Source organism: Danio rerio, chromosome 23 (genome assembly GCF_052040795.2).
Source record: "Danio rerio strain M-AB ecotype USA chromosome 23, GRCz13ab, whole genome shotgun sequence".
Classification (NCBI taxonomy): domain Eukaryota; kingdom Metazoa; phylum Chordata; class Actinopteri; order Cypriniformes; family Danionidae; genus Danio; species Danio rerio.
This window is the reverse complement of record NC_141043.1, coordinates 45,678,499-45,698,556: the sequence shown is the minus strand read 5'-3', so window position 1 is coordinate 45,698,556 and position 20,058 is coordinate 45,678,499. Positions and strand designations below refer to the sequence as shown.

Below are 20,058 nucleotides of genomic sequence, written 5' to 3'. Positions count from 1 at the left end.
GAGAAGCAGTAGGTCAGGGGCTTTATAACAAAGGATGAGGGAGGAGACAGAAAAAGAGTTCGACATGCTGTTAACCCTTTCAGCACTACTTTGATAAAGATATATTGAGAAAAGGCAAACTACATAAATTATTGTAGCACACAGCTATTCTTTATTTTAAAAAAATACCCTAATATTTACTTATTTGCAAAAGTACAAATGTATCAGGCAACATTTGGCTCATGATGCATTTTCCTGTTACCGTCATACATTCTGGGTAACATTCAAGCAGAAGCTTTAGACATTTTCATTTTCACATTTTCCTTCTCAGGTTCACAAGAGTTCTTGTGCGTTGGAAACTTAGCGTGACAGAAAATTGGACAACAATCACTGATTGAATACTTTACTGATGCCTAATCTAAGGATGATTAGGCCTGGTTATTAATAACACACAAGAGGTGTGTAGAGCTGAGAAAAAAAAGCACAAGTATGGCAAAGGTAAAGCACAAGACAATGAGTCAGCTATAAAATAAACTTGATGCAACCTCAAGCAACACATTGGTGACTGTACTTAGTCATACTTATACGACAGATACAATCCAAACAAAAGCAATAAAAATGAGTTAATTTACCTAAATATAATTATGCACATCTATAATCTAATCATTATAGTCTAATTATGCTAAATTATTCAATGTTTGAGAAATGCGTGAGGTATCTCGACAGAGAGAAACACGTTTCTCTCATATCGTCTAACTTAACCCTGACAGAAAGAGCTGATGCAAGTTGTCGATGAAATAAAAGGCGTTGTTTGTCTAAAATTAAGGAAACATTTTATATTATTGCACTTCTTAATCTAGGAACTAACGTTAAGGAGAAAACAAAAACGAAAGTGTTGCTTTGGCTTGTGGTTCATTTTTTGAATCGGATCTTTAAAATGAATCAAGTGCATCATTCACAAAACACAACTAATTTATGAGGTTATAATTATGTTTGTACGTGGGGATGACAGGAAATAAACTAATAAATCAACTGATAATCATCATAACGAATCATAAATCAAATCAATGCAGCATTTTAGTAATGATTCAAAAGAATCATTTTCAAATTAAGTTCAAACGAGTCGGTTCAGTGAACAGATTCGTATACAAATGAGTGTCAGTTTCGATTCGTTTAAAAGCTAGAAGAGCTGTACAACTCCGTTTAAAGTAAGGAAATTATTAAGGGATACATTTTACCGTGGATGTGTAAGCAAACGGGACAGTATTTTGTATCACATGAACAGAATTTCGCTGTCATAATCCCGAAGGCAGATCATTTTACACCGGTTAATGATGAACGGACCGAATCTATACAGTGCGGTGGTCGCTAAAGGAGCTCCACCGTCATCCGATACACGTGAGTAAATAAACACAGTACAATGTTAATAGTTTCACCCAAAGAAATGTAAAGTTGCTTACCATACTGTTAGATGTAAAAGCATGACTGATGACGAGTAGTGTAAAAGTGGTGTAAAGTTTGGTATTCGTCTTTCATTACATACTGTTGTAAACACTTTGTAACTTAAATATGATTGAGAAGAATAACATGCAGTCACAAAACTAACCGTGAAGTATTTATGTAGGTTTCAAATATAATGTTTACATTTTAATACTTAGTAAACAAGAGGACAGACTATTTGTTTTCATAAAGGAATGCTAAATAGGCTATAATAATTTATAGCTCAATATAATTTCAAAATCATCATAAAACTTTGTCAGTCTAGCACTTGTAATAGTATAAAGTATGTCTGGAGCATAATAAAAGCATGTATTTCGATTGCTTCTTGAAAAAGACAATACAAACCACCACAGGAGTTCTAAATACCATACAACCAGTATATCATAAACCTATTACATCATAAACCATATCGTAAACCAATCTAACCAGTAAATTTCAATGGTTTCTAGTTCATTTTGGGACATAATTCAGTAGGATTTTTATTTTATTTTAACATGGCACCAACAGAAGGCAAAAATAGCCCGTAGATACTCACAGGACCAATACAGTTTCAATTAAAACCAATATAATTCCCAGTAACCTCTATGTTATTGATTGGTATAACTCATTAGGAGACATTTGAAACTTTAATATAAGCCAATAAATCAGAATCAGTGTAACACTATAATTAAAATATTGTTGTCTTATTAACATTATTGTCCTATACTGTATACTAAAGCTCTAGATTATTTTCATATTGTGTTCTCACTCTGTTCATCCTCAGAACCAAAATCTGGCCTGTTGAATCTGAAGAGATCACTTCTGGATCTGATGGCTCAATACCCTGAAGGCATCAGTTTAAGTAAAGCCCGCAGATCCTGTCCGCTTCTCCTCGACTCAGAAGTATTGAATGGCTTTGGTTCGGTCCGGCAGCTCTTGGCATCCATGCCTGATGTGGTGACGCTGCATGGACTCGGGGTCCAGACGTTCCTTCTCCCGGCTGGAGCTAAACTATAGTATAAGACACATCTGAAAGGTTTTAACAGAGATTCTTCAATGAAAAAAACTAAACGGAAAACAAATGTAATGCTTAATGAACAAAGCATTACTGGAAATGCGAAAGCTGTGATCTCTCCAATGTGGCCTGGATGAAAACACACATCAGCAGTAATAAGAGGACCGGGATTTTTTCATACCACAACATTTGTAATCGTTTAGTAGTGTATTTTTAAAATATTTGATTACACTTTATATTAAGGTGTCCTTGTTAAAATGTAATGATTTAACAAATTACTGAGTAATTTTAATTAAAGGTGCAGAAGGTGATTGTCTTCAGAAGCATTTTTTGTTGTGCAGGTTGAAAGTCTCTTCACAGTCTAATAGTAATGATTACAGTAAATGATCTAAATGTATTTGTGTATTTTTATATTCTGGGTAAGGCATAAAACTAAAAAATGTTCATCCAATTAACCGACATCTCTCATAATTCCGATAAGTAGCCCAATCTGTCTGGTTTCCGGATTTCTCTTAGACAGGTAATGTTCTGTTTTAAAACTGTTTTAGCTTCACGCAGAGCTGATGTAACGTTAGATGTTGTTGTTACAAATGGGTTATATCCTCACAGAAGTGTTGTTCAGCCACTAAAATCTTCCGATGAAAGATGGATAAGACTATTTTCAGTTTCATAAAGGACTTTTACAGCATCAATGATGTGGATTTAATTCGTTTAACAACAAAACACAAGCAAATACCGCTATTCCGCCTAGCCTCTCCCTATATTGTTTACCATGCAACTCTAAATATTCACTCTGAAATAGCATGTCAGTTTGGCTTGCACGCCGCCGGACAAGCACTAGTCGCTTTTAACACATGAGAGAGGGTTCTTTTGCTGTGCTCGTGTTTCAGGAGGCGTGGCTCTGTTAGCATTGTGTAAGATCACCTACTGCACCTTTAATTCCATGTACTCACCAAATGGTTAGACTCAATCGCATGTAAATATGCATCATTGATTGTAATTATTATAAAATGTACAGTATGTATGTACTTTCATTTTAGTTCTTTTATTTCCAAAATGATTTAGAACCATATTGAAACTTAACAACTTTTTAATAATTAATGAAGGAATTATAATGCTTTGTTTCATTATTTCTTTTTCATTTACAAGTAGCAGGGTATGTACAGCTACTGTATATTTCTGTTCACATCCCATCCTTTAGTGCCCCTGGTGTTATAGTCACAATCTTGCCACGTGTTCTGTTTGTGTTGCTCTGCAATAACTCTTCCGAAATGCTAGCTGGCAATAGGTTTTAAGGTTCCTCTTTGTCAAGTTCTTCGTGGTTGTTTTGTTTTTTCTGAACGATACCTTAATGTACAAGTTGCTCTAACTCGCTCATTTTGAGATGCGAACCGGCGGAAAATGTAGTTAAATTTTCAGCGATGGCCACATTGAGGGCTCTGCGACCACACAAAGGCATCTGTCCACTTGACGCTAAAGTATCAATCAGCCTTTAGTACCGCGGAGGTAATGGTCGTTTTGAAGTGTCACCCGCTGTACATAGAATGTGTGATGAGTCCTTAATATACCAGTGCTACTATATGTATTATAAAAATCACTAAATATATTGTGTTTACTTCTACAAAGACTAAACTTTTACTTTAATGTTTTTTTTTGTTACCTTTTTGATTCTTGTATGTGATCATGCACAAATCAGGAAACCGCAGTGCACTTCAAAATGTTGAGTGAACAATGATGGAGCAACTCAGGGTTTTTTTCCCAGTCATAGAAAATTATATTAAGTGATCAAACTCTGTATAAATATAACATTGATACATTTAAATCAATGTTTTAGTAGAAAATTATGACATTTTAAAATATACATTGTCTCGAAAATATACTGAAAAAAATATACTTTGATTACTTTAATAGTTTTTGGAGGGATTTTTTTTTTTGAGAGAGGGAATACACAGTAATGATGTTCTCACAGAGGATTAACCAGCTCTATATGGCCCATTTCCATTCAGCGGGACTGTACAGTGTGTGTATCACTGTAAAAGGTATCAAAATGGTGAACCATACCACTTTTTTGGCACCCTTTCACAGGATAGCTAGCACAACAGTACGGTGCCAAAAGGTGGAGCTAGCCTTACTGCTGAAATGCTATTGGTATACAGAGAATCGACAGCAGCGCATGCAACAAGACAAAAATTCAGCTGCAGACTCAATTCAACCTATAGACATTTTAGGACACACAATCCCGGCTACATGATCCAGGTTTTTTAAGTGGGAGGGCCTTTTGAAGACTATGCCTACAAGATTGATACAGATGTGGCTACTGAGAATGTCCAAACGGTAGGTCAGTGGTTAGCACTATTGCCCTACAGCATGTAGGTCGCTGGTTGGAGTCCCGGCTGGGCCAGTTAGCATTTCTGTGTGGAGTTTGCATGTTCTCCCGTGTTGATGTGGGTTTCCTTCGGGTGCTCCGGTTTCCCCCAAAATCCAAAGACATTAGGTATAAGGGAATTAATCGATGAATTTGCACTTTAGTGTTTGGACTCTCAGTAATGACTTCAAACCACACTGAACTGAGGTAAACTGAACTGAACTTAAACACTAAAAAACTGAACTATCCTGATCCAGTTACTATGACCATGTATGTGAAGCTGCTTTGACACAATCTACATTGTAAAAGCGCTATACAAATAAAGCTGAATTGAATTGAATTAACTAAAATGGCCGTAGTGTATGAGTGCGCGTGTGTATGGGTGCTTCCCAGTACTCGGTTGTGGATGGAAGGGCATCCGCTGCCTAAAACATATGCCAGAGTAGTAGGTGGTTATTTCCAATGTGGCGACCCGTAATAAATCAGGGACTAAGCCAAATGAAAATAAATGAACATACAAATCATGTCAACCTTCTTTTAAGTTGACATCTGGTACAATAGGTGGCAATAATACTCCTAAGGAATTAGTCGCCACTAAACAAGAAAAAGACGTTCGCCCTGGCCTGGATTGTGTGTTCGGAAATGTGTGGGTCTGCAGCTTGATTTATCCCACCAAGTAAGGATACTTTTGGTAGTGAAAACACAAGGGTGACCTATACCAAACCATTCTGTAGTAAACCATACCACTCAGCAAACAAGTGAGAGATCATGAGAGAAAACTGCTTTGATCTGTTAAATCGGTATTACATTTTAATATATGCATTTATCAGATGCTTTTATCCAAAGTGACTTACACTGCACTGAAGGTACAAATTATTGCTCGTTTTCCTTTGGAATCGATCCCACAACCTTGGCATTGTCTCACGCTATACTATTTCAGCACTTTAATTTACAGCAATGTATAGTGTTGTAAGGTAATACAACATTCTTTATCAATACAGTAAATTTTAAAACAAGTCTAAATCTTTGGAAACACTTGTAAATATGAGCACGGACACTGATGGTCAGTGTTTTGAACCTCTGCTATGGCAAATGATGTTGAATGGTTTAGGAGAGCGAACTATGCCGAAAATCCCATTCATATCCGGCAACTTCTCTCCAGTTGGCCAGGAGAAACGAATGCGCTGAAGGAGAGAAGTGACGAAGAGGAAGAGCTCAGCTTTAGCCAGAGTCTCACCAAGACAGGCCCTTGGACCTGGAGAAAAAGAGAAATCAAAAGTTAGAGTCGATCAATTTCTACCTGGTTTGTCATTGTTCCAAGTGGCTCACCCAAGGAGAAAGGAAGAAAAGCCTCCGGTTTGAAGAAATGTCCCTTATCGTCTAAGAAATTCTCTGGGTTAAAAGTGTCTGGATGCTTCCAGTGCTCCTTGTTAGTCAAAATTTCCGTCAAGTTAATCAATATCTGAGTTCCCTAGAAAGACAACATTTATTAGTTGAACAATTCCATTTCCATACAAACATAACATACATTATTTTTCAGCACCTGGGGAATGTCGTATCCTCGTAGTTTTGTTGCTTGAGTTGTTTGATGAGGCACTCCAGTTGTGCACAAGGTTTGCACAGCGCTGAAACTCGTGAACAGTGGCGTGTGTGTATGGTAGTCGGTCACGGTCATCCATGCTGGGCAATCGGTCAAAACCCAGAACCCGAACAATCTCTTCATGACATCTCTCTGGAATGACACAAAAGCTGGAGTTTGTACGATAAAATACCACTGGAGGTGTGCCACTGGAAAGTTGACTACCTGAGGAATTTATAGCATGTAGCAGCTTCAAAACCTTACTCGGTACAATGGTAGTCTTTTATCAACATAATTACATCCATAGACAACACTATTTATTGTAAGTCGGTAATTAAACATAGCCTCTTGAAACATCGGTAATGTAAGCTACATTTTTTAAGCCATAACAGTAGGAATTAAAAACAAGATTATACTACAGATCCAAAGAATAAAAGGGGAACTGGCAATATTCATCCATTCCTGGAGAATCAATTTAGCAATATCTTGTTATCATCATCAGTACCACGCAACACTGTTTAAAGGGTCACGAAACACCAAAACACATGTGTTGAGCTGTTGACAGTCGTATATGTGTCCCACACTGCTAAAAACACTATTAGGACACCTATATTTCAATAAAAAGTGTAAATTGGTTGTTTTTGCGTTATTTCAAGCAAATTCGTACTAACGGTTTGAAACTAATATTTGAAGCTGCGTCACGGCCATGAGATAATAGCGTGTGTTCCAGCGTGCAGACTGGGCGTTTGAGCCAGAGTGGGCCTTATTACGTCTCGGAGTGTGCTGCAATAATGCATGAGTAAAGCTTGGTTCAAACCAATCAGCGCGCTCTGTTGTGCAACTTAATTAATATTCATTACTGTCACAGTGTTTAGATGACACTCACACCACGTTGTGTTGGCAAAACAAGCGTGAAGTGTTGCTTTTATAGTTTGCTGCAGTGAAGTTTTGTTTTCATTTTCTCTCTGCGAGAGCTCAGACTCACGTGTGGATTAACAGTGTACGCGACGCTCGACAACAATAACTTACGTGTCTAAGGAGGAACATTGTTTACCTGAGAGCTGTTCTCATCTGCAAACGCTGAGATCCGGATTCACTTGTAGTATTCTCTTCATAAAGACGCGGCTCTAGTTGCTGGTGATTGTCCTGTCTCTACAGATTTGGTAAGTGAGCGACCAGTGCTCTTTGTTTATTCAGTTTGTTCTTATCGAACTAGCAATTGCACCGAGTGTAAACATGTTAGCACCACAACCAAACTTTAACCTCGTGTGGGATTTTCACCGCATTTTGTGACCGGAATAACACATGCGGCTTTCTGACACTACCTGCCGTGTGCATCTAAGTTTCCGGGAAATGTGGAGGGTTTTTTTCTCTCATTCGCCATGCGGTATCAAACATTGCATGAAAAATACACGCTTAGAGCAGTTCCTCCAATCAGCACATAAACACTGTCAATGTTAATTACCTTGTACATCTGGGTTTTGAGTCAGGTAGATGAGTCCCCATCTAATGGTGGTTGCTGTAGTGTCGCTTCCAGCCAAGAACAAATCACCTACTGCCATAACCATGTTATCCTCGTGAAAAGTGGAGTCCTGCGTGGACTTTTGCTGTTCCAAGAAAAACAGAAATAGACCCATATTTTACCCATACTTATCTACTTCACTAGAAATAAGATTCCTAGCAGGGTAAACAAGGCATTAGGAGTGAAGTTAGCAAGTTACTTTTAATTAACAGAACAGCAGTAACCTTCACAAGCAGTAATAACCATCAAAGAGTGTATTCTACATTTTCCTGAGTGGTTAATCAAGGTGGTCTCACTTTCTCCATCTCCAGCAGGTAGGCATCGATAAAATCCCGTGGACTGTCAGGATCCAGAGTTTGTCTGTGCTCTTTGACCGATTCCCTGATGAAAGACTTAAATGCTTGGCCATTCTGATATATTTTCTGATGTGGCCCTGGGACATGTTTGATGATGGGAACCAAGTTAAAGACCTGGGAAAAAAAAGGGAACAGATAAATTCCTGTAGGTGTCAACAGTACCTGAATAAAAGGGGGGGGGGGTGTCAGTCAGTATATGTTAACTCCATTTGCCTTACACAGTGCAACTCATCTCCTTTACAGGTCCGAGATAAACAGGTTGTTGATTTTGGCCTGTGGGACGTTAGTCCACTCCTCTTCAATGACTAATTTAAAGTTGCTGGATATTGGCTGGAACTGGCACACCTAATCCAGAGCATCCTAAACACATGTCCAGTGGGTGTACTGGCCAAGCAAGAACTGGGATGTTTTCCGCTCCCGGGAATGCATGTGGGCCTCAGGATCTTGTTGTGGTATCTTAACGCATTCAAAATGCCATTGACAGCATTCAGCTGTGTTCCTTGACCAAAACATACACTACCATAACCTCATCACCTCTATGGGCTACATGATTTACAATGCTGACATCAGCAAATCAAATCCCCCACACAATGCTATACACGATGTTAGCATTCTACCCTATACAGTGAAAATGGGGATTGACCTGTGAAGAGAACACCTCACAAATTTACCCACTTTCGGTTGTGCATACAGATAATTTCGGTTGGATGTACTGCTAAATTCTCTAAAATGCCCTTGGAGATGACTTATGGTAGAGAAATTAACATTAATTTCAAAGGCAACAGTTTGGGTTTACATTCCTGCAGTCAGCCTGTCAACTACATGCTTCCTCAAAATTTGCCACGTCTTAGCATTGTGCTGTCTTATCAAACTGCACATTTTAGAATGGCCTTTTATTGTGGCCAGCCTAAAGCCTGGTTTATACTTCTGCGTCAAGTGACCGGCGTAACCCACGGCGAATGCAACATGCTTACCTGTGCATTCATACTTCTGCGCGCAGTCTCTGTTGGTCTGCATTAACACTTCCGAAACGCTAGTTGGCAGTGAGGTGTAAATGTTCCTCTGTGTCGAGTTTCTTTGCTGCTGTGTTGCTTTTCCTGAACACTTCTGGGATGTACAAGTGGCTCAGCATCATTCACGCGGCTCTCGGTCCCACCCAGACTCGTCAGTGCTACTAAGCCCACCAATCACAGAGCTTGCGCTACGCGTCGTGTAGTTACATTTTTTGAGAGGTGCACGTCAGTGTCGCCGACGGCCATGGCGAAAGACTATGCGTCAGCGCCGTAGCATACGCCGCCGTTTGACGCAGAAGTATAAATCAGCCTTATGGCACAGCTGTGCAATACTTATGCTGCCTCATCTTGATTTACCACATCGAGCTGTAATCAGTAAAAATTAAAAAAAATTAGATCAGTAAAAATTAATCATAAAAATTAGACCCGATAGGGTCCGAGCCCGACAGTTACATTTTGATTGACACCTTTATAAAGCCCGGACACATTTATAGCCCGACATTATTCAAATGTGCACAGGCACACAGCTCCTTTGCCTTTTTTCCCAAGAATGAATCATTTATATATTTTAACATAATTTATTTGTAACAAATATAGGCTGTAGGACACTTGGAATTTGGAACAATACAATAAGTATAAAATAAGTCCTCTGTAACATCCCGGCACTTTATGGCCTAGGTTCATACACTTAGCCTTTAAATTGGCCAACACACCAATATAACTAAGTCTCCCTAATAAATTAAATTAAAATAAATTCTAAATTATGACGGGTATTTGGCAAAAATGAAATTAAGATAAAGGCTCTGCGGGATGTGTTTCGCTACGTCTCTTCATAATCTAGCCTTAGGGCGACTGTGAAGCTGAATGTAGCCTATTGCCAACATTAGCCTGTATACTCTGTCTACATTACGATTTTATGGTTTATCCTTTAAAAACTCATCAAGATTAGGCTACATGTTTTGAGGAGGAACATTACTGAATCCACTGTAAATGGCTTCAGCGCAGTCCTGCGCTCAGGATGGTGCGTCCAGCAGCACCAAACACCTTTTCACTGCTGCTGCTACAGGTAGAGATGCAGAGTTCTAATCTGGCTAGTTCAGCATGTTTGGGGTAGGCTTGTTTGTTTATCTTTTACCAACCAAGAACATCCATTTAATTTCCAAAGACAGCTGTTTCAATGTAGCAAGTGACCGTCATCTTCCCTGTCAGCTTGCGGTACATAGCTGTTTAGCGCTCTATCGTAATACACAGTGTATGAGCGACCACCAAAATACCTTATCGGCTAGAATGACCATTCTTTTTGGACTGGCAGCTGGCCTGACCGCAGCCAAAATGCACTCTTTATGACTTCTTTGTCATCATTTGTTTCATATTTGCAAGGAAGGATTTTAATGTTGTAAAAAACGATTTGATTACTTTCTTGCGCTAATCCAAATACATCACATGACTGTTCATTTGCTGTGAAAGCCAAGCCACGTTTAAAATGATAGAAACTAAACTCTTATAAGCTCTTATACCACACCTGTGAGGTGGATGGATTATCTTGGCAAAGAAGAAGTGCTCACAAACACATATTTGGACAAATTCTGTAGACAATATTTGAGAGAAATTTGCCTTTTTTTGTACATAGAAAAAGGTTTAGGTTTATCGAGTTCAGCACATGTAAAATATTGGTTAACACTTTATTTTGATGGTTCATTTGGGTATTAGTAGACTGTCTGCTTAATATCTGCTGATACTGCTCCTTAAACAGACATTTAACCGACTTTAAGAAAATTTGCAAGTTCATGTCAACTTACTCTAACCCTTACCCCAACCTAACAGTCTACTGATAATCTAATGAGAATTAGTTGCAAATATAACTTTAATTTAACAAATGGACTATCAAAATAAAGGATGACCCATTAAGTTTTAAAAACTTGTTAAGATCAACTCTGCTGGAAGGTAGAACTATAGGATCAGTTTGGACATCTTGTGAAATATTTGTCATCTTTCCATACCTGTCCAACAAGTGATCCTGCCTGAATGATGTTTTCTTTTATGATTTCCAGAAGATACGTGAAGCTCTTGTTATCATAGTCAAATCGATCTCCAAACACGATAGAGCAGATAATGTTGGCAGCAGCGTTGTGTATTGCGTGTTGGGGGTTGAACGGTTTGCCTGTTACAAAGAAAACCATCAGTCAAGAGTTTGAAGAGTTTCTTTAAGAGTTTAAATCTTGCCATATCAAATGAACAAATATGGCATGATGGCTAACTTTAAATAACAACACATCTGGGGCCTGTTTCAGTAAGGAGGTTCAAACAACTCAGAGTTTAAACTTGAACTCTGAGTTGATTTACCGAGAGATTAAAAACTCTTGAGTTTTCGGTTTCAGAACAGCTGATCTGAGTTGGGTCAATCAACTTCGAGTAGACCAACTCAGAGTTAAGCGCTCACACCGTGACTTTAAAAAGGCATTATCAATGGAGCGCAGACATTACGAGTGACTATGGCAATATCTTATAAAAGAGATCACCATTTCTTTCTCCAGCTGAACTTGATGTTCTCATGCAAAGTTATAGCAAATATGAGCGTATATATTTGAAAAGAAACAACCATCAGTGAAGAAGAGACAGTTAGCGTGGGAAAACAGCTGCTCAAGTTAATGCCTAATTTCACTTTTTAAGTATTTAAATATTTAAGTATAATAAAATAAGTAATGCAATTTGTGACGTTTATATTTTTTTTCTAAACTTTTTTATACATTTATTAGTTTTAAATGATTTAACAGTGCACTTGTGTGTCTGCCTTTTTTATTGATCAAGTGATAGAGGTTAATATAACATTTAGAAGGTAAGCAGTGCTAAAAATAATTTTTAGAAAGAATAATAATCCCATTAATCTAGTTACAGTGCATGTTGAGGGTGAATTTAATTTAATTATTTATTAAAAAAGGATAAGCCATTCTAGTACAGTTCTTCTGTGTGTGACTAAAATGTAGGCAATAGCTATGTTTCCATCCAAATATATTACATAAATTTATGTGCTAAACTGGAATATTGCATAAAAGATGCGAATAAAATTCCATCCAACGAGTCAAAGAGAAAAAAATCGTCACTTCCTGATTAAACTGGCACCAAATATCAACAGTAAAAACAGAATTTCCTGTGGTAGAAGAAGCTGCGTCAATTAATTCTTTTTTTAGCCTAATTAATGTACTTGCGCCTCGATGTCAAAAGACAATGCTGAAACACAATGAACACGTGGAGGAGTCTGAAGCCATGAGACGCGGAGACTCTTGACACGCACCAGACGTTCGGAGGTAATTAATAATATACACTAATACTGAAACAGTTAAGGCATTTCAGAATGACTAAAACAATATTTAAGACGTGTTACAGTGTGCTCAGCCTGCTGGTTTGTCCATTTACACACATTTTCATTATCATATGATCATGATCTTTTTTTTAATGTACATACTGTAATTTGTTCAGTAAAAGTGTTTCCATCGTAGTTTATGCGTACATTTTCTATCGAATAAAAGTTTATCCTACTCAGCTATGCACGTTTTTTATGCATATTTTAAAAAGTTATGTGCATCATGACGTTTCTATCAATCGTTTTTATGCACGTATCCAAAATGAGCCTTAAAATAGGTGGGTAGAAACGTAAGGCTAAGGCGAGAAATAACGCTTCATCTTTAAAAAAGGGGAGGAGACCGACAGAAACTCTGAGTTTAGAGAATAAAACCTGCTTCTGACCAGGTTAGATTCACAGAGTAAGTTACCACAGTAACTGACTCTGAGTTAAAGTTAACTCTCTTTTAGAAACAGGCTTGACTTACCCTGCTTTCTCGAGTTTAACAAACCTGCCATTTTGAAACGGAAAACCCAGAGTTTCTCTCATTTCAGGGTTAAAATACTCTGAGTTTTCAGTTAACCTCCTTTCTGAAACAGGCCCCTGGTTTATTTGCATTTGAAGCTAACTTGCACACCAAGGCTTGTTTATCAATACAGTAACGCACGAATACCTACAATGGGACCGTGCACTTGAAATAGTCAAATGTTTACATGCACCTTCTAGAATCTGCAAAATGGCAAATATTTTAACAAAATAAGAGGGATCATACAAAACAAATATTATTTTGTCGGCGCCAGTAGACTAGTGGTACTGCGCGCTGACATAAAGCACTGGCGTGCTCGTGGCGACCCGGGTTCGATTCCCGGCTTGAGGTCCTTTGCCAATCCTTCCCCTCTCTCTGCTCCCAATGCTTTCCTGTCTGAATTCTCTACTGTCCTATCAAAATAAAGTTGAAAAAAACCCTAAAAAAATAATTAAAAATTATTTTATAAAAATTATTTATATATAAAATTATATATAAAATTATTTTAAGTAGTGACCTGAATATTTCACATGAGTTAGGAACGGTGTTAACCCACTTCATTCTTATCGTTTTCTCTTATTTTATTCTGTTATCCTGCTGAATTTACAATATTATCATTTAAAGATAAGGGTAAAGATCATATACTTATTTTGAATTCTGGGAAAATAGAAATCTTTAGCTCCTGAAAGGGCAGTTCTAAATGAAAAAATGATTTTTATGAAAAATAAGAAAAATGTACTCATCTTCATTCTGTTTAAATGCTTAAGCATTAGTGTATACAAACTTTCGAAAGGGGTATTTTTTTCATTCATTTTCTTCCGCTTGTCCAGAGTCAGGTCGCAGGTGCAGCAGTCTCAGGAGAGAACCCCAAACTTCCCTCTCCCTAGACACTTTCTCCAGCTCCTTCTTCTTTACAACAATGGAATGGTACATCGACCACATTACTGTTGCCGCTGCATTTATCCACCTGTCAATCTCATCCTCCATCCTTCCCTCACTTTCTCAACCCCAAGATACTTGAATTCCTTCATTTGGGGTAAGGACTTTCCTCCAACCTTGACATGGCAAGCCACCTATTTCCAGTGTAGCACCATGACCTCAGACTTTGAGGTGCTGATTCTCATCCCAGCCGCATCACACTCGGCAGCAAACCGCCCCATTGCATGCTGAAGGTCCATGTCCAATGAAGCTAACAAAACAACATCATCTGCAAATATCAGAGATGAAATCCTGTGGTCCCCAAAACAGACACCCTCTGGCCCAAGGCTGCACCTAGTAACTTAGTTCATAGAAATTATGAACATAACCAGCGTGAAATAGTATGCATCTCATCCACCCCCGCTACGTTGTCACTTGCTTGCAAACTATCTCAGCCACCTCAGCTTGGGTGATGGGTGAGTCCACTCCTGCGTCACCCATCTCTGCTTCCTCAATGGACTTTGACGTTAGTCAAAGTATCCTCGAAAACGTCAAGTCAAAGTATTTCTATCCACCGTCCGACAACATTCCTAGTCAAGGTCAGCAGCTCCCGACTTCTGCTGTAAACCATGTCGGTGTGGAACTGCTTTCCCCTCCTGAGGCGCTGGACAGTTAGCCAGAATATCTTTGAGGCTTCCCGGCAGTCTTCCTCCATGGTCTCCCCGAACTCCTCCCAGGCCCGAGTTTTTGCTTCTGCAACCACCTGTGCTGCAGCATGCATGGCCTTGTAGGTACCCATCAGCCTGCCTCGTGAGTCCTACAAGCCAACCAAGCATGTAGGCACTCCTCCTTCAGCTTGACAGTATCCCTTACTTCCCATGTCCACCACCGAGTTTGTGGATTGCCACCACTACAGGCACCACAGGCCTTACAGCCACAGCTCCTCACGGTTTTATCAACAATGGAGTTGGAGAACATGGACCACTCAGGCTCAATGTTTCCAGCCACCCTCAGGATCTGGTCAAAGCTCCTCTGGAGAGTTAAAAATCCCTTTGACTTGTTCCCTGAGGAGCCTCAAAATACGTTTTGGGCCTGCCAGGTCTGTCTAGCTTTACCCTCTGCCACTGGATTCAGATTGTGACCAGTTGACAGCTCTCTTTACCTGAGTGTTCAAGACGTTAGTGATGGGTCGTTCATGAACGATTGGTTCATTTTGAACGAATCTTCAATATGACTCGGAAACTATGAGTCCTCTCAGGCAGTGATTCATTCATCTGGTTGTGCGCATATTTGTGCAGGTAGTATCGTTAATATCAAGTCTTTATCACATTGGCAGAAGCCAATCATATGAGTTTAGAGTCGGAAAAAGAATTGATCCGCTCACCTCTCGAGTCCTCTATCGGGTCTGAGTCACTCGTTCATCACGGGCCAATCATACGCGTTTAGAGCCAGAAAAAGAATTGATCCGTTCATCTCTCGAATCCTCTATCGGGTCTGAGTCACTCATTCCTCACGGGCCAATCATACGCGTTTAGAGCCGGAAAAAGAATTGAACCGTTCATCTCTCGAGTCCTCGGGTTTGAGTCATTCTGTCACGTGATGAACGAACGATCATGGCTCCTATCGGCTTAGACTGTGCTTTGGGTAAGATTATATGTGACTGTCAGTGTAACGTGAATTAACCCCTGACATTTGAAGACATAAAGAGGTGAGCTGAGCAAAGAGACAACAATACCTTCATAGATAAAAGAGCAGGTATTCTATTTATGACTTATTGGTCCTGTGATCAACCTTTTGGGCTAGTTGTAGATGTGTTTGGAAGCAATTCGTAACATTTTAATAATATTTTGGCAAATTGAACCAAATGAACGAAATGACTCGAAAAAAGATTTGTTCATCTTGATGAACGAGACTCAAAGATCCGAGTCAGTAAAATGATCCGAACTTCCCATCACTACAAGACGTATGGTAGGAGATCAGATGATACAACCCAATCACAAAGTCGATCATCGCCCTCAGGGGTCCGTTCTTCGTACCTCGCTTAAATGATCTAAGATGATTTGGCAGATCCTGAATCTTTTAATCTTGATAACTGATCTCTCGCTTATTTGGTTCTTCAAACAAGTTCGCGAATCAGATTAGAATGTCTGGATGAACTGATCTGAGATCGCTGCGTTTGTTGTTAAGGACAGATCTATCGATCCTCGAAATCATGATCAGCAATGCAACGATTGGCTGACGGCACAGCAGCGTAATGACATCATCTGATTAATATTCAATTATCCATGTGAGCAAAATTACATCAAATTAGCAGTAAACGGCTTGTTAAATAAGACACGCAGTAACTTCACATTTGTTGTGAGCTGCAGGCTTTACACTTTCATTTGTCAAGACAAGAGTATTCATCATGTATTTCAATGCAAATCAGTGTATTTAGTTCTAGATTTAGAAAAGATTTTCTTTATTATAGTACAGTTTTTTAATCGGTGTAAAGAATAACTGGTTGTTTCCAAAAGCATTTTGATATTGGTAAAGGCGTCTGCAACTTTTGTGAAGCATCAAATCACTGGCATATTAACTGTCAAAACATGTTTATGACTGCATAAATGTATTATTGCTTTAAAAAAAAAGTCACATAATGTGCATTTCTATTATACACAATTTGTACTAAAGCGATCTAAAAAGTTCATATCAATAAGTTTTCTCTTTGCACCACCAGGTGGCAGTCTTTGTACTTTCATTTCGAGGGTGCAGATTGCATACGTTTTATTAATATGTAAAACTTTATTTATTTTATTAATGACTATAACTTTAAATATATAGTTAAAAACTACTATTTTCCCAAGTGTATATAACTTTTACTGTAAGAAAATATCAGAACTCGGTACATACTTTCTGTATTATCTTTGCTTGAACTGAGCCGATCTAATCCTGTTTATATGATTTGAACCTGCTCCCGATCAGGTTTGACCTAGCAGATCTGTTGCCATGACAACAACTCTCGGATCAGCTTTGAAGAACGAAACGATCCTGGATCGTGTCAAATCGTCAATATCCAAATCCAGCTAACTGAGTAATCCACGTACGAAGAACTGACCCCTGGTCTAGGGTGTCTTGGTACCATGTGTAGTTTTTTTTTTTTTTTGTCGGATAAATTCAACTCTTATTGTAAACTTGTAAATGTCATGTATGTGTAATATTTGACTCTGCTCAGCACTAGACAAAAATAAAACAACAACAACAACAACATGCATTTTGCATAATCCCTCTTAGTAAAATAATTAACCTTTATGCAGATTCTACAAGGTATATGTACAATTTTGATTCCATCTGTATTTTGGTCAGACATTCCTGTCTATTCTCTTGAGTAAAGTAATTGTAGCAGTACGCTTCGAATTTAAAACTCAGCAGAACTTTGTGACTCAGTAGCACATCTAAAAAATTGAAAAGTTAATTCATATCCTTAACCTTCAGCTTTGAGAAATTCAGAAATCAGGTAACCGCTTTCCTCCGTCACACGTTCCTCCACAGACTTCTTTCCCAGACCAAAGTTTCTGAGTGTGTGCAGAGCAAACCGTCTCTGCTGCCTCCACGAGTGACCAAATGTGGCCATTACGATTCCTGATGGAGAGAGAATAAACCTTCATAATTATACACAAACAAGTTGAACAAACAAACACAACATAAACATCTTCATAAACCAATCAGCTTTAAACATCTTGTTCAAGATGATCTAACAACTCAACTTTGGCCTCTGGCAAAAAGAGCTTGACATTCCTCAGTGGTTCCTTTTCTACAAACTCTGTATGATCTCATACTGAGGTAAAATTAAGTGCTTGTCTGCATACTGTATTCCAATGAGTCAAAGAGAACAAAATCTGTCTGATAAACTGGTGGCAAATATCAAAAAGGAGAGGAGCCACTGTGGGCCTTTTTCTTATATAATGAATTATTTGCACCAAGAAGACCAACCACAATGAACATGTGGTGACTTTTGGAGGTGTGAGATGCTCAAAAACAGTTCTGATGGTAATTTTAAAATAATAATAATAATAATACTGAACCACTGTGGTGACAGACTTTGGCTGACAGATTTTAGAATGACCAAAACATTTCAGATGTTTTACAGTGTGCTCGCTCTGCTGGTTTGTCAATTAATTTCGTTTCATCATGGTCCAATTCTAACATGAAAGCAGATTGCTATTGCATATTGCATGATTTTGTTTTAATTGCACATACTGTAAATTATTCGATAAATGTGTTAAAGATTTCTGCATTTTTAAAAAGGCCTTGTGGCAGTGCGCCAACATGTAAAGTCTTTGTGTTATACTTCCTGTAACTTCTATTCGAACATACCATCCTATCCAAGTAAAGAATACACTAACTAGCAACTTTATTAGGTACACCTGATTAGTACAGGAATGGATCCCCTTTTGCCTTCAGAACTGCCTTCGTGACATAGATTAAACAAGGTGCTGGAAATATTCCTCAGAGATTTTGCTCCATATTGACATGATAGCATCACGCAGTTGCTGCAGATTTGTCGGCTGCACAATGATGCGAATCTCCCGTTCCACAACATCCCAAAGGTGCTCTATTAGATTGAGTTCTGGTGACTGTGGAGGCCATTTGAGTACAGTGAACTCATTGTCATATTTAAGAAACCAGTCTGAGATGATTGAGCTTTATGACATGGTGTGTTATCCTGCTGGAAGTAGCCATCAGAAGATGGGTACACTGTGCTCATAAAGGGATGGACATGGTCAGCAACAATACTCAGGTAGGCTGTGGCGTTTGGCCCAAAGTGTGGCTAGAAAATATCCCCCACATCATTAAACCACCACCACCACCAGCCTGAACCGTTGATACAACGCAGTATGGATCCATGCTTTCATGTTGCTGACATCAAATTCTGACTCTACCATCTGAATGTCGCAGGAGAAATGGAGACTCAGAGCAGGAAACTTTTTCCAATTTTCTATTGTGCAATTTTGGTGAGCCTGTGTGTATTGTAGCCTTGTCGCCTCTGATTTTAGCTGTCAGTAGTGGCACCAGGCATGGCCTTCTGCTGCTGTAGCCCATCTGCCTCAAGGTTGGACGTGTTGTGTGTTCAGAGATGCTCTTTTGCAGGCCTCTGTTGCAACGAGTGATTATTTGGGTTACTCTTGCCTTTCTATTAGCTGGAACCAGTCTGGCCATTCTCCTCTGACATCAAGTCATTTGTTGGACACAGTTGGACAGACAGGTGTACCTAATAAAGTGGCCAGTGAGTGTATATATGTATATTAAGACACTAGCTTTCACAAAAAATTTTAGCTTATGAATATTAATATAAAAAAATAGTATATAAATATTTCCATTAGAGTATCATTACCAATCCTTAATATCTACGTGACAATGGAGTACCATTGATTATGGCCTGCATTAATAATTTTGCAATTTCGCAGTATAATGTATCACTAACCATATCCGTCAGTGACCCAGTTGAAAACAGGTACTGGTGGCCTTCCAGAGAAAGATGAACCATTCTGGACTAAAGCTTCCTTCATGAGCTGAAGAGTGTTAAGAATTATCGCCGGCTTTCTCCCAGGATATACAGTAGTCATCTCTCCATACTGAGATAACTGATCAGAGAAGATTGCACGGCATTACTATACAGTCAGTGTGGTCTAGACATGGTCTTACTTGTTAAAGACAAGAGAGTGTTACATAACAGCAAAACATAACATAAGAAGACTTACTGATTTTATGAAGCCCATTGGGTTGTTCAAGAAATGAGGTATGCTTCCCACAAAAGGCAGAGGTGTTGGACCAGGTGGAAATCGACCTTTGCAGGAATGAATTCTGAAGATCTCAAACAGAACCAGAAAAATTAAGCCTAGAAACAGACTTAAGCCCACGGAGGACAAGTCTAACTTCAGGAGAGCTGCTAACATGATGACAGACAAACACGAGAATGCAAACAC

General features: G+C 38.8%; 1 protein-coding gene and 1 long non-coding RNA gene across 2 annotated transcripts; one reads left to right on the top strand and one right to left on the bottom strand.

Annotated features, from left to right (window-relative positions):
- The first annotated feature begins 47 nt into the window (after window positions 1-47).
- On the top strand, window positions 48-4,098 carry LOC141380559 (uncharacterized). Its single transcript, XR_015524048.1, has 2 exons — window positions 48-1,377; window positions 2,243-4,098. It is a non-coding gene; the product is annotated as an uncharacterized LOC141380559 (long non-coding RNA).
- Window positions 4,099-5,621: 1,523 nt separating this feature from the next.
- Window positions 5,622-20,058, bottom strand: cyp2aa6 (cytochrome P450, family 2, subfamily AA, polypeptide 6). Its single transcript, NM_001199969.4, is given in 10 exon segments — window positions 5,622-6,093; window positions 6,168-6,309; window positions 6,382-6,443; window positions 6,445-6,570; window positions 7,883-8,024; window positions 8,236-8,409; window positions 11,309-11,469; window positions 17,561-17,713; window positions 19,557-19,716; window positions 19,834-20,058. Coding segments are annotated over 10 exon segments (1,506 nt in total). The 5' UTR covers window positions 20,029-20,058; the 3' UTR covers window positions 5,622-5,902.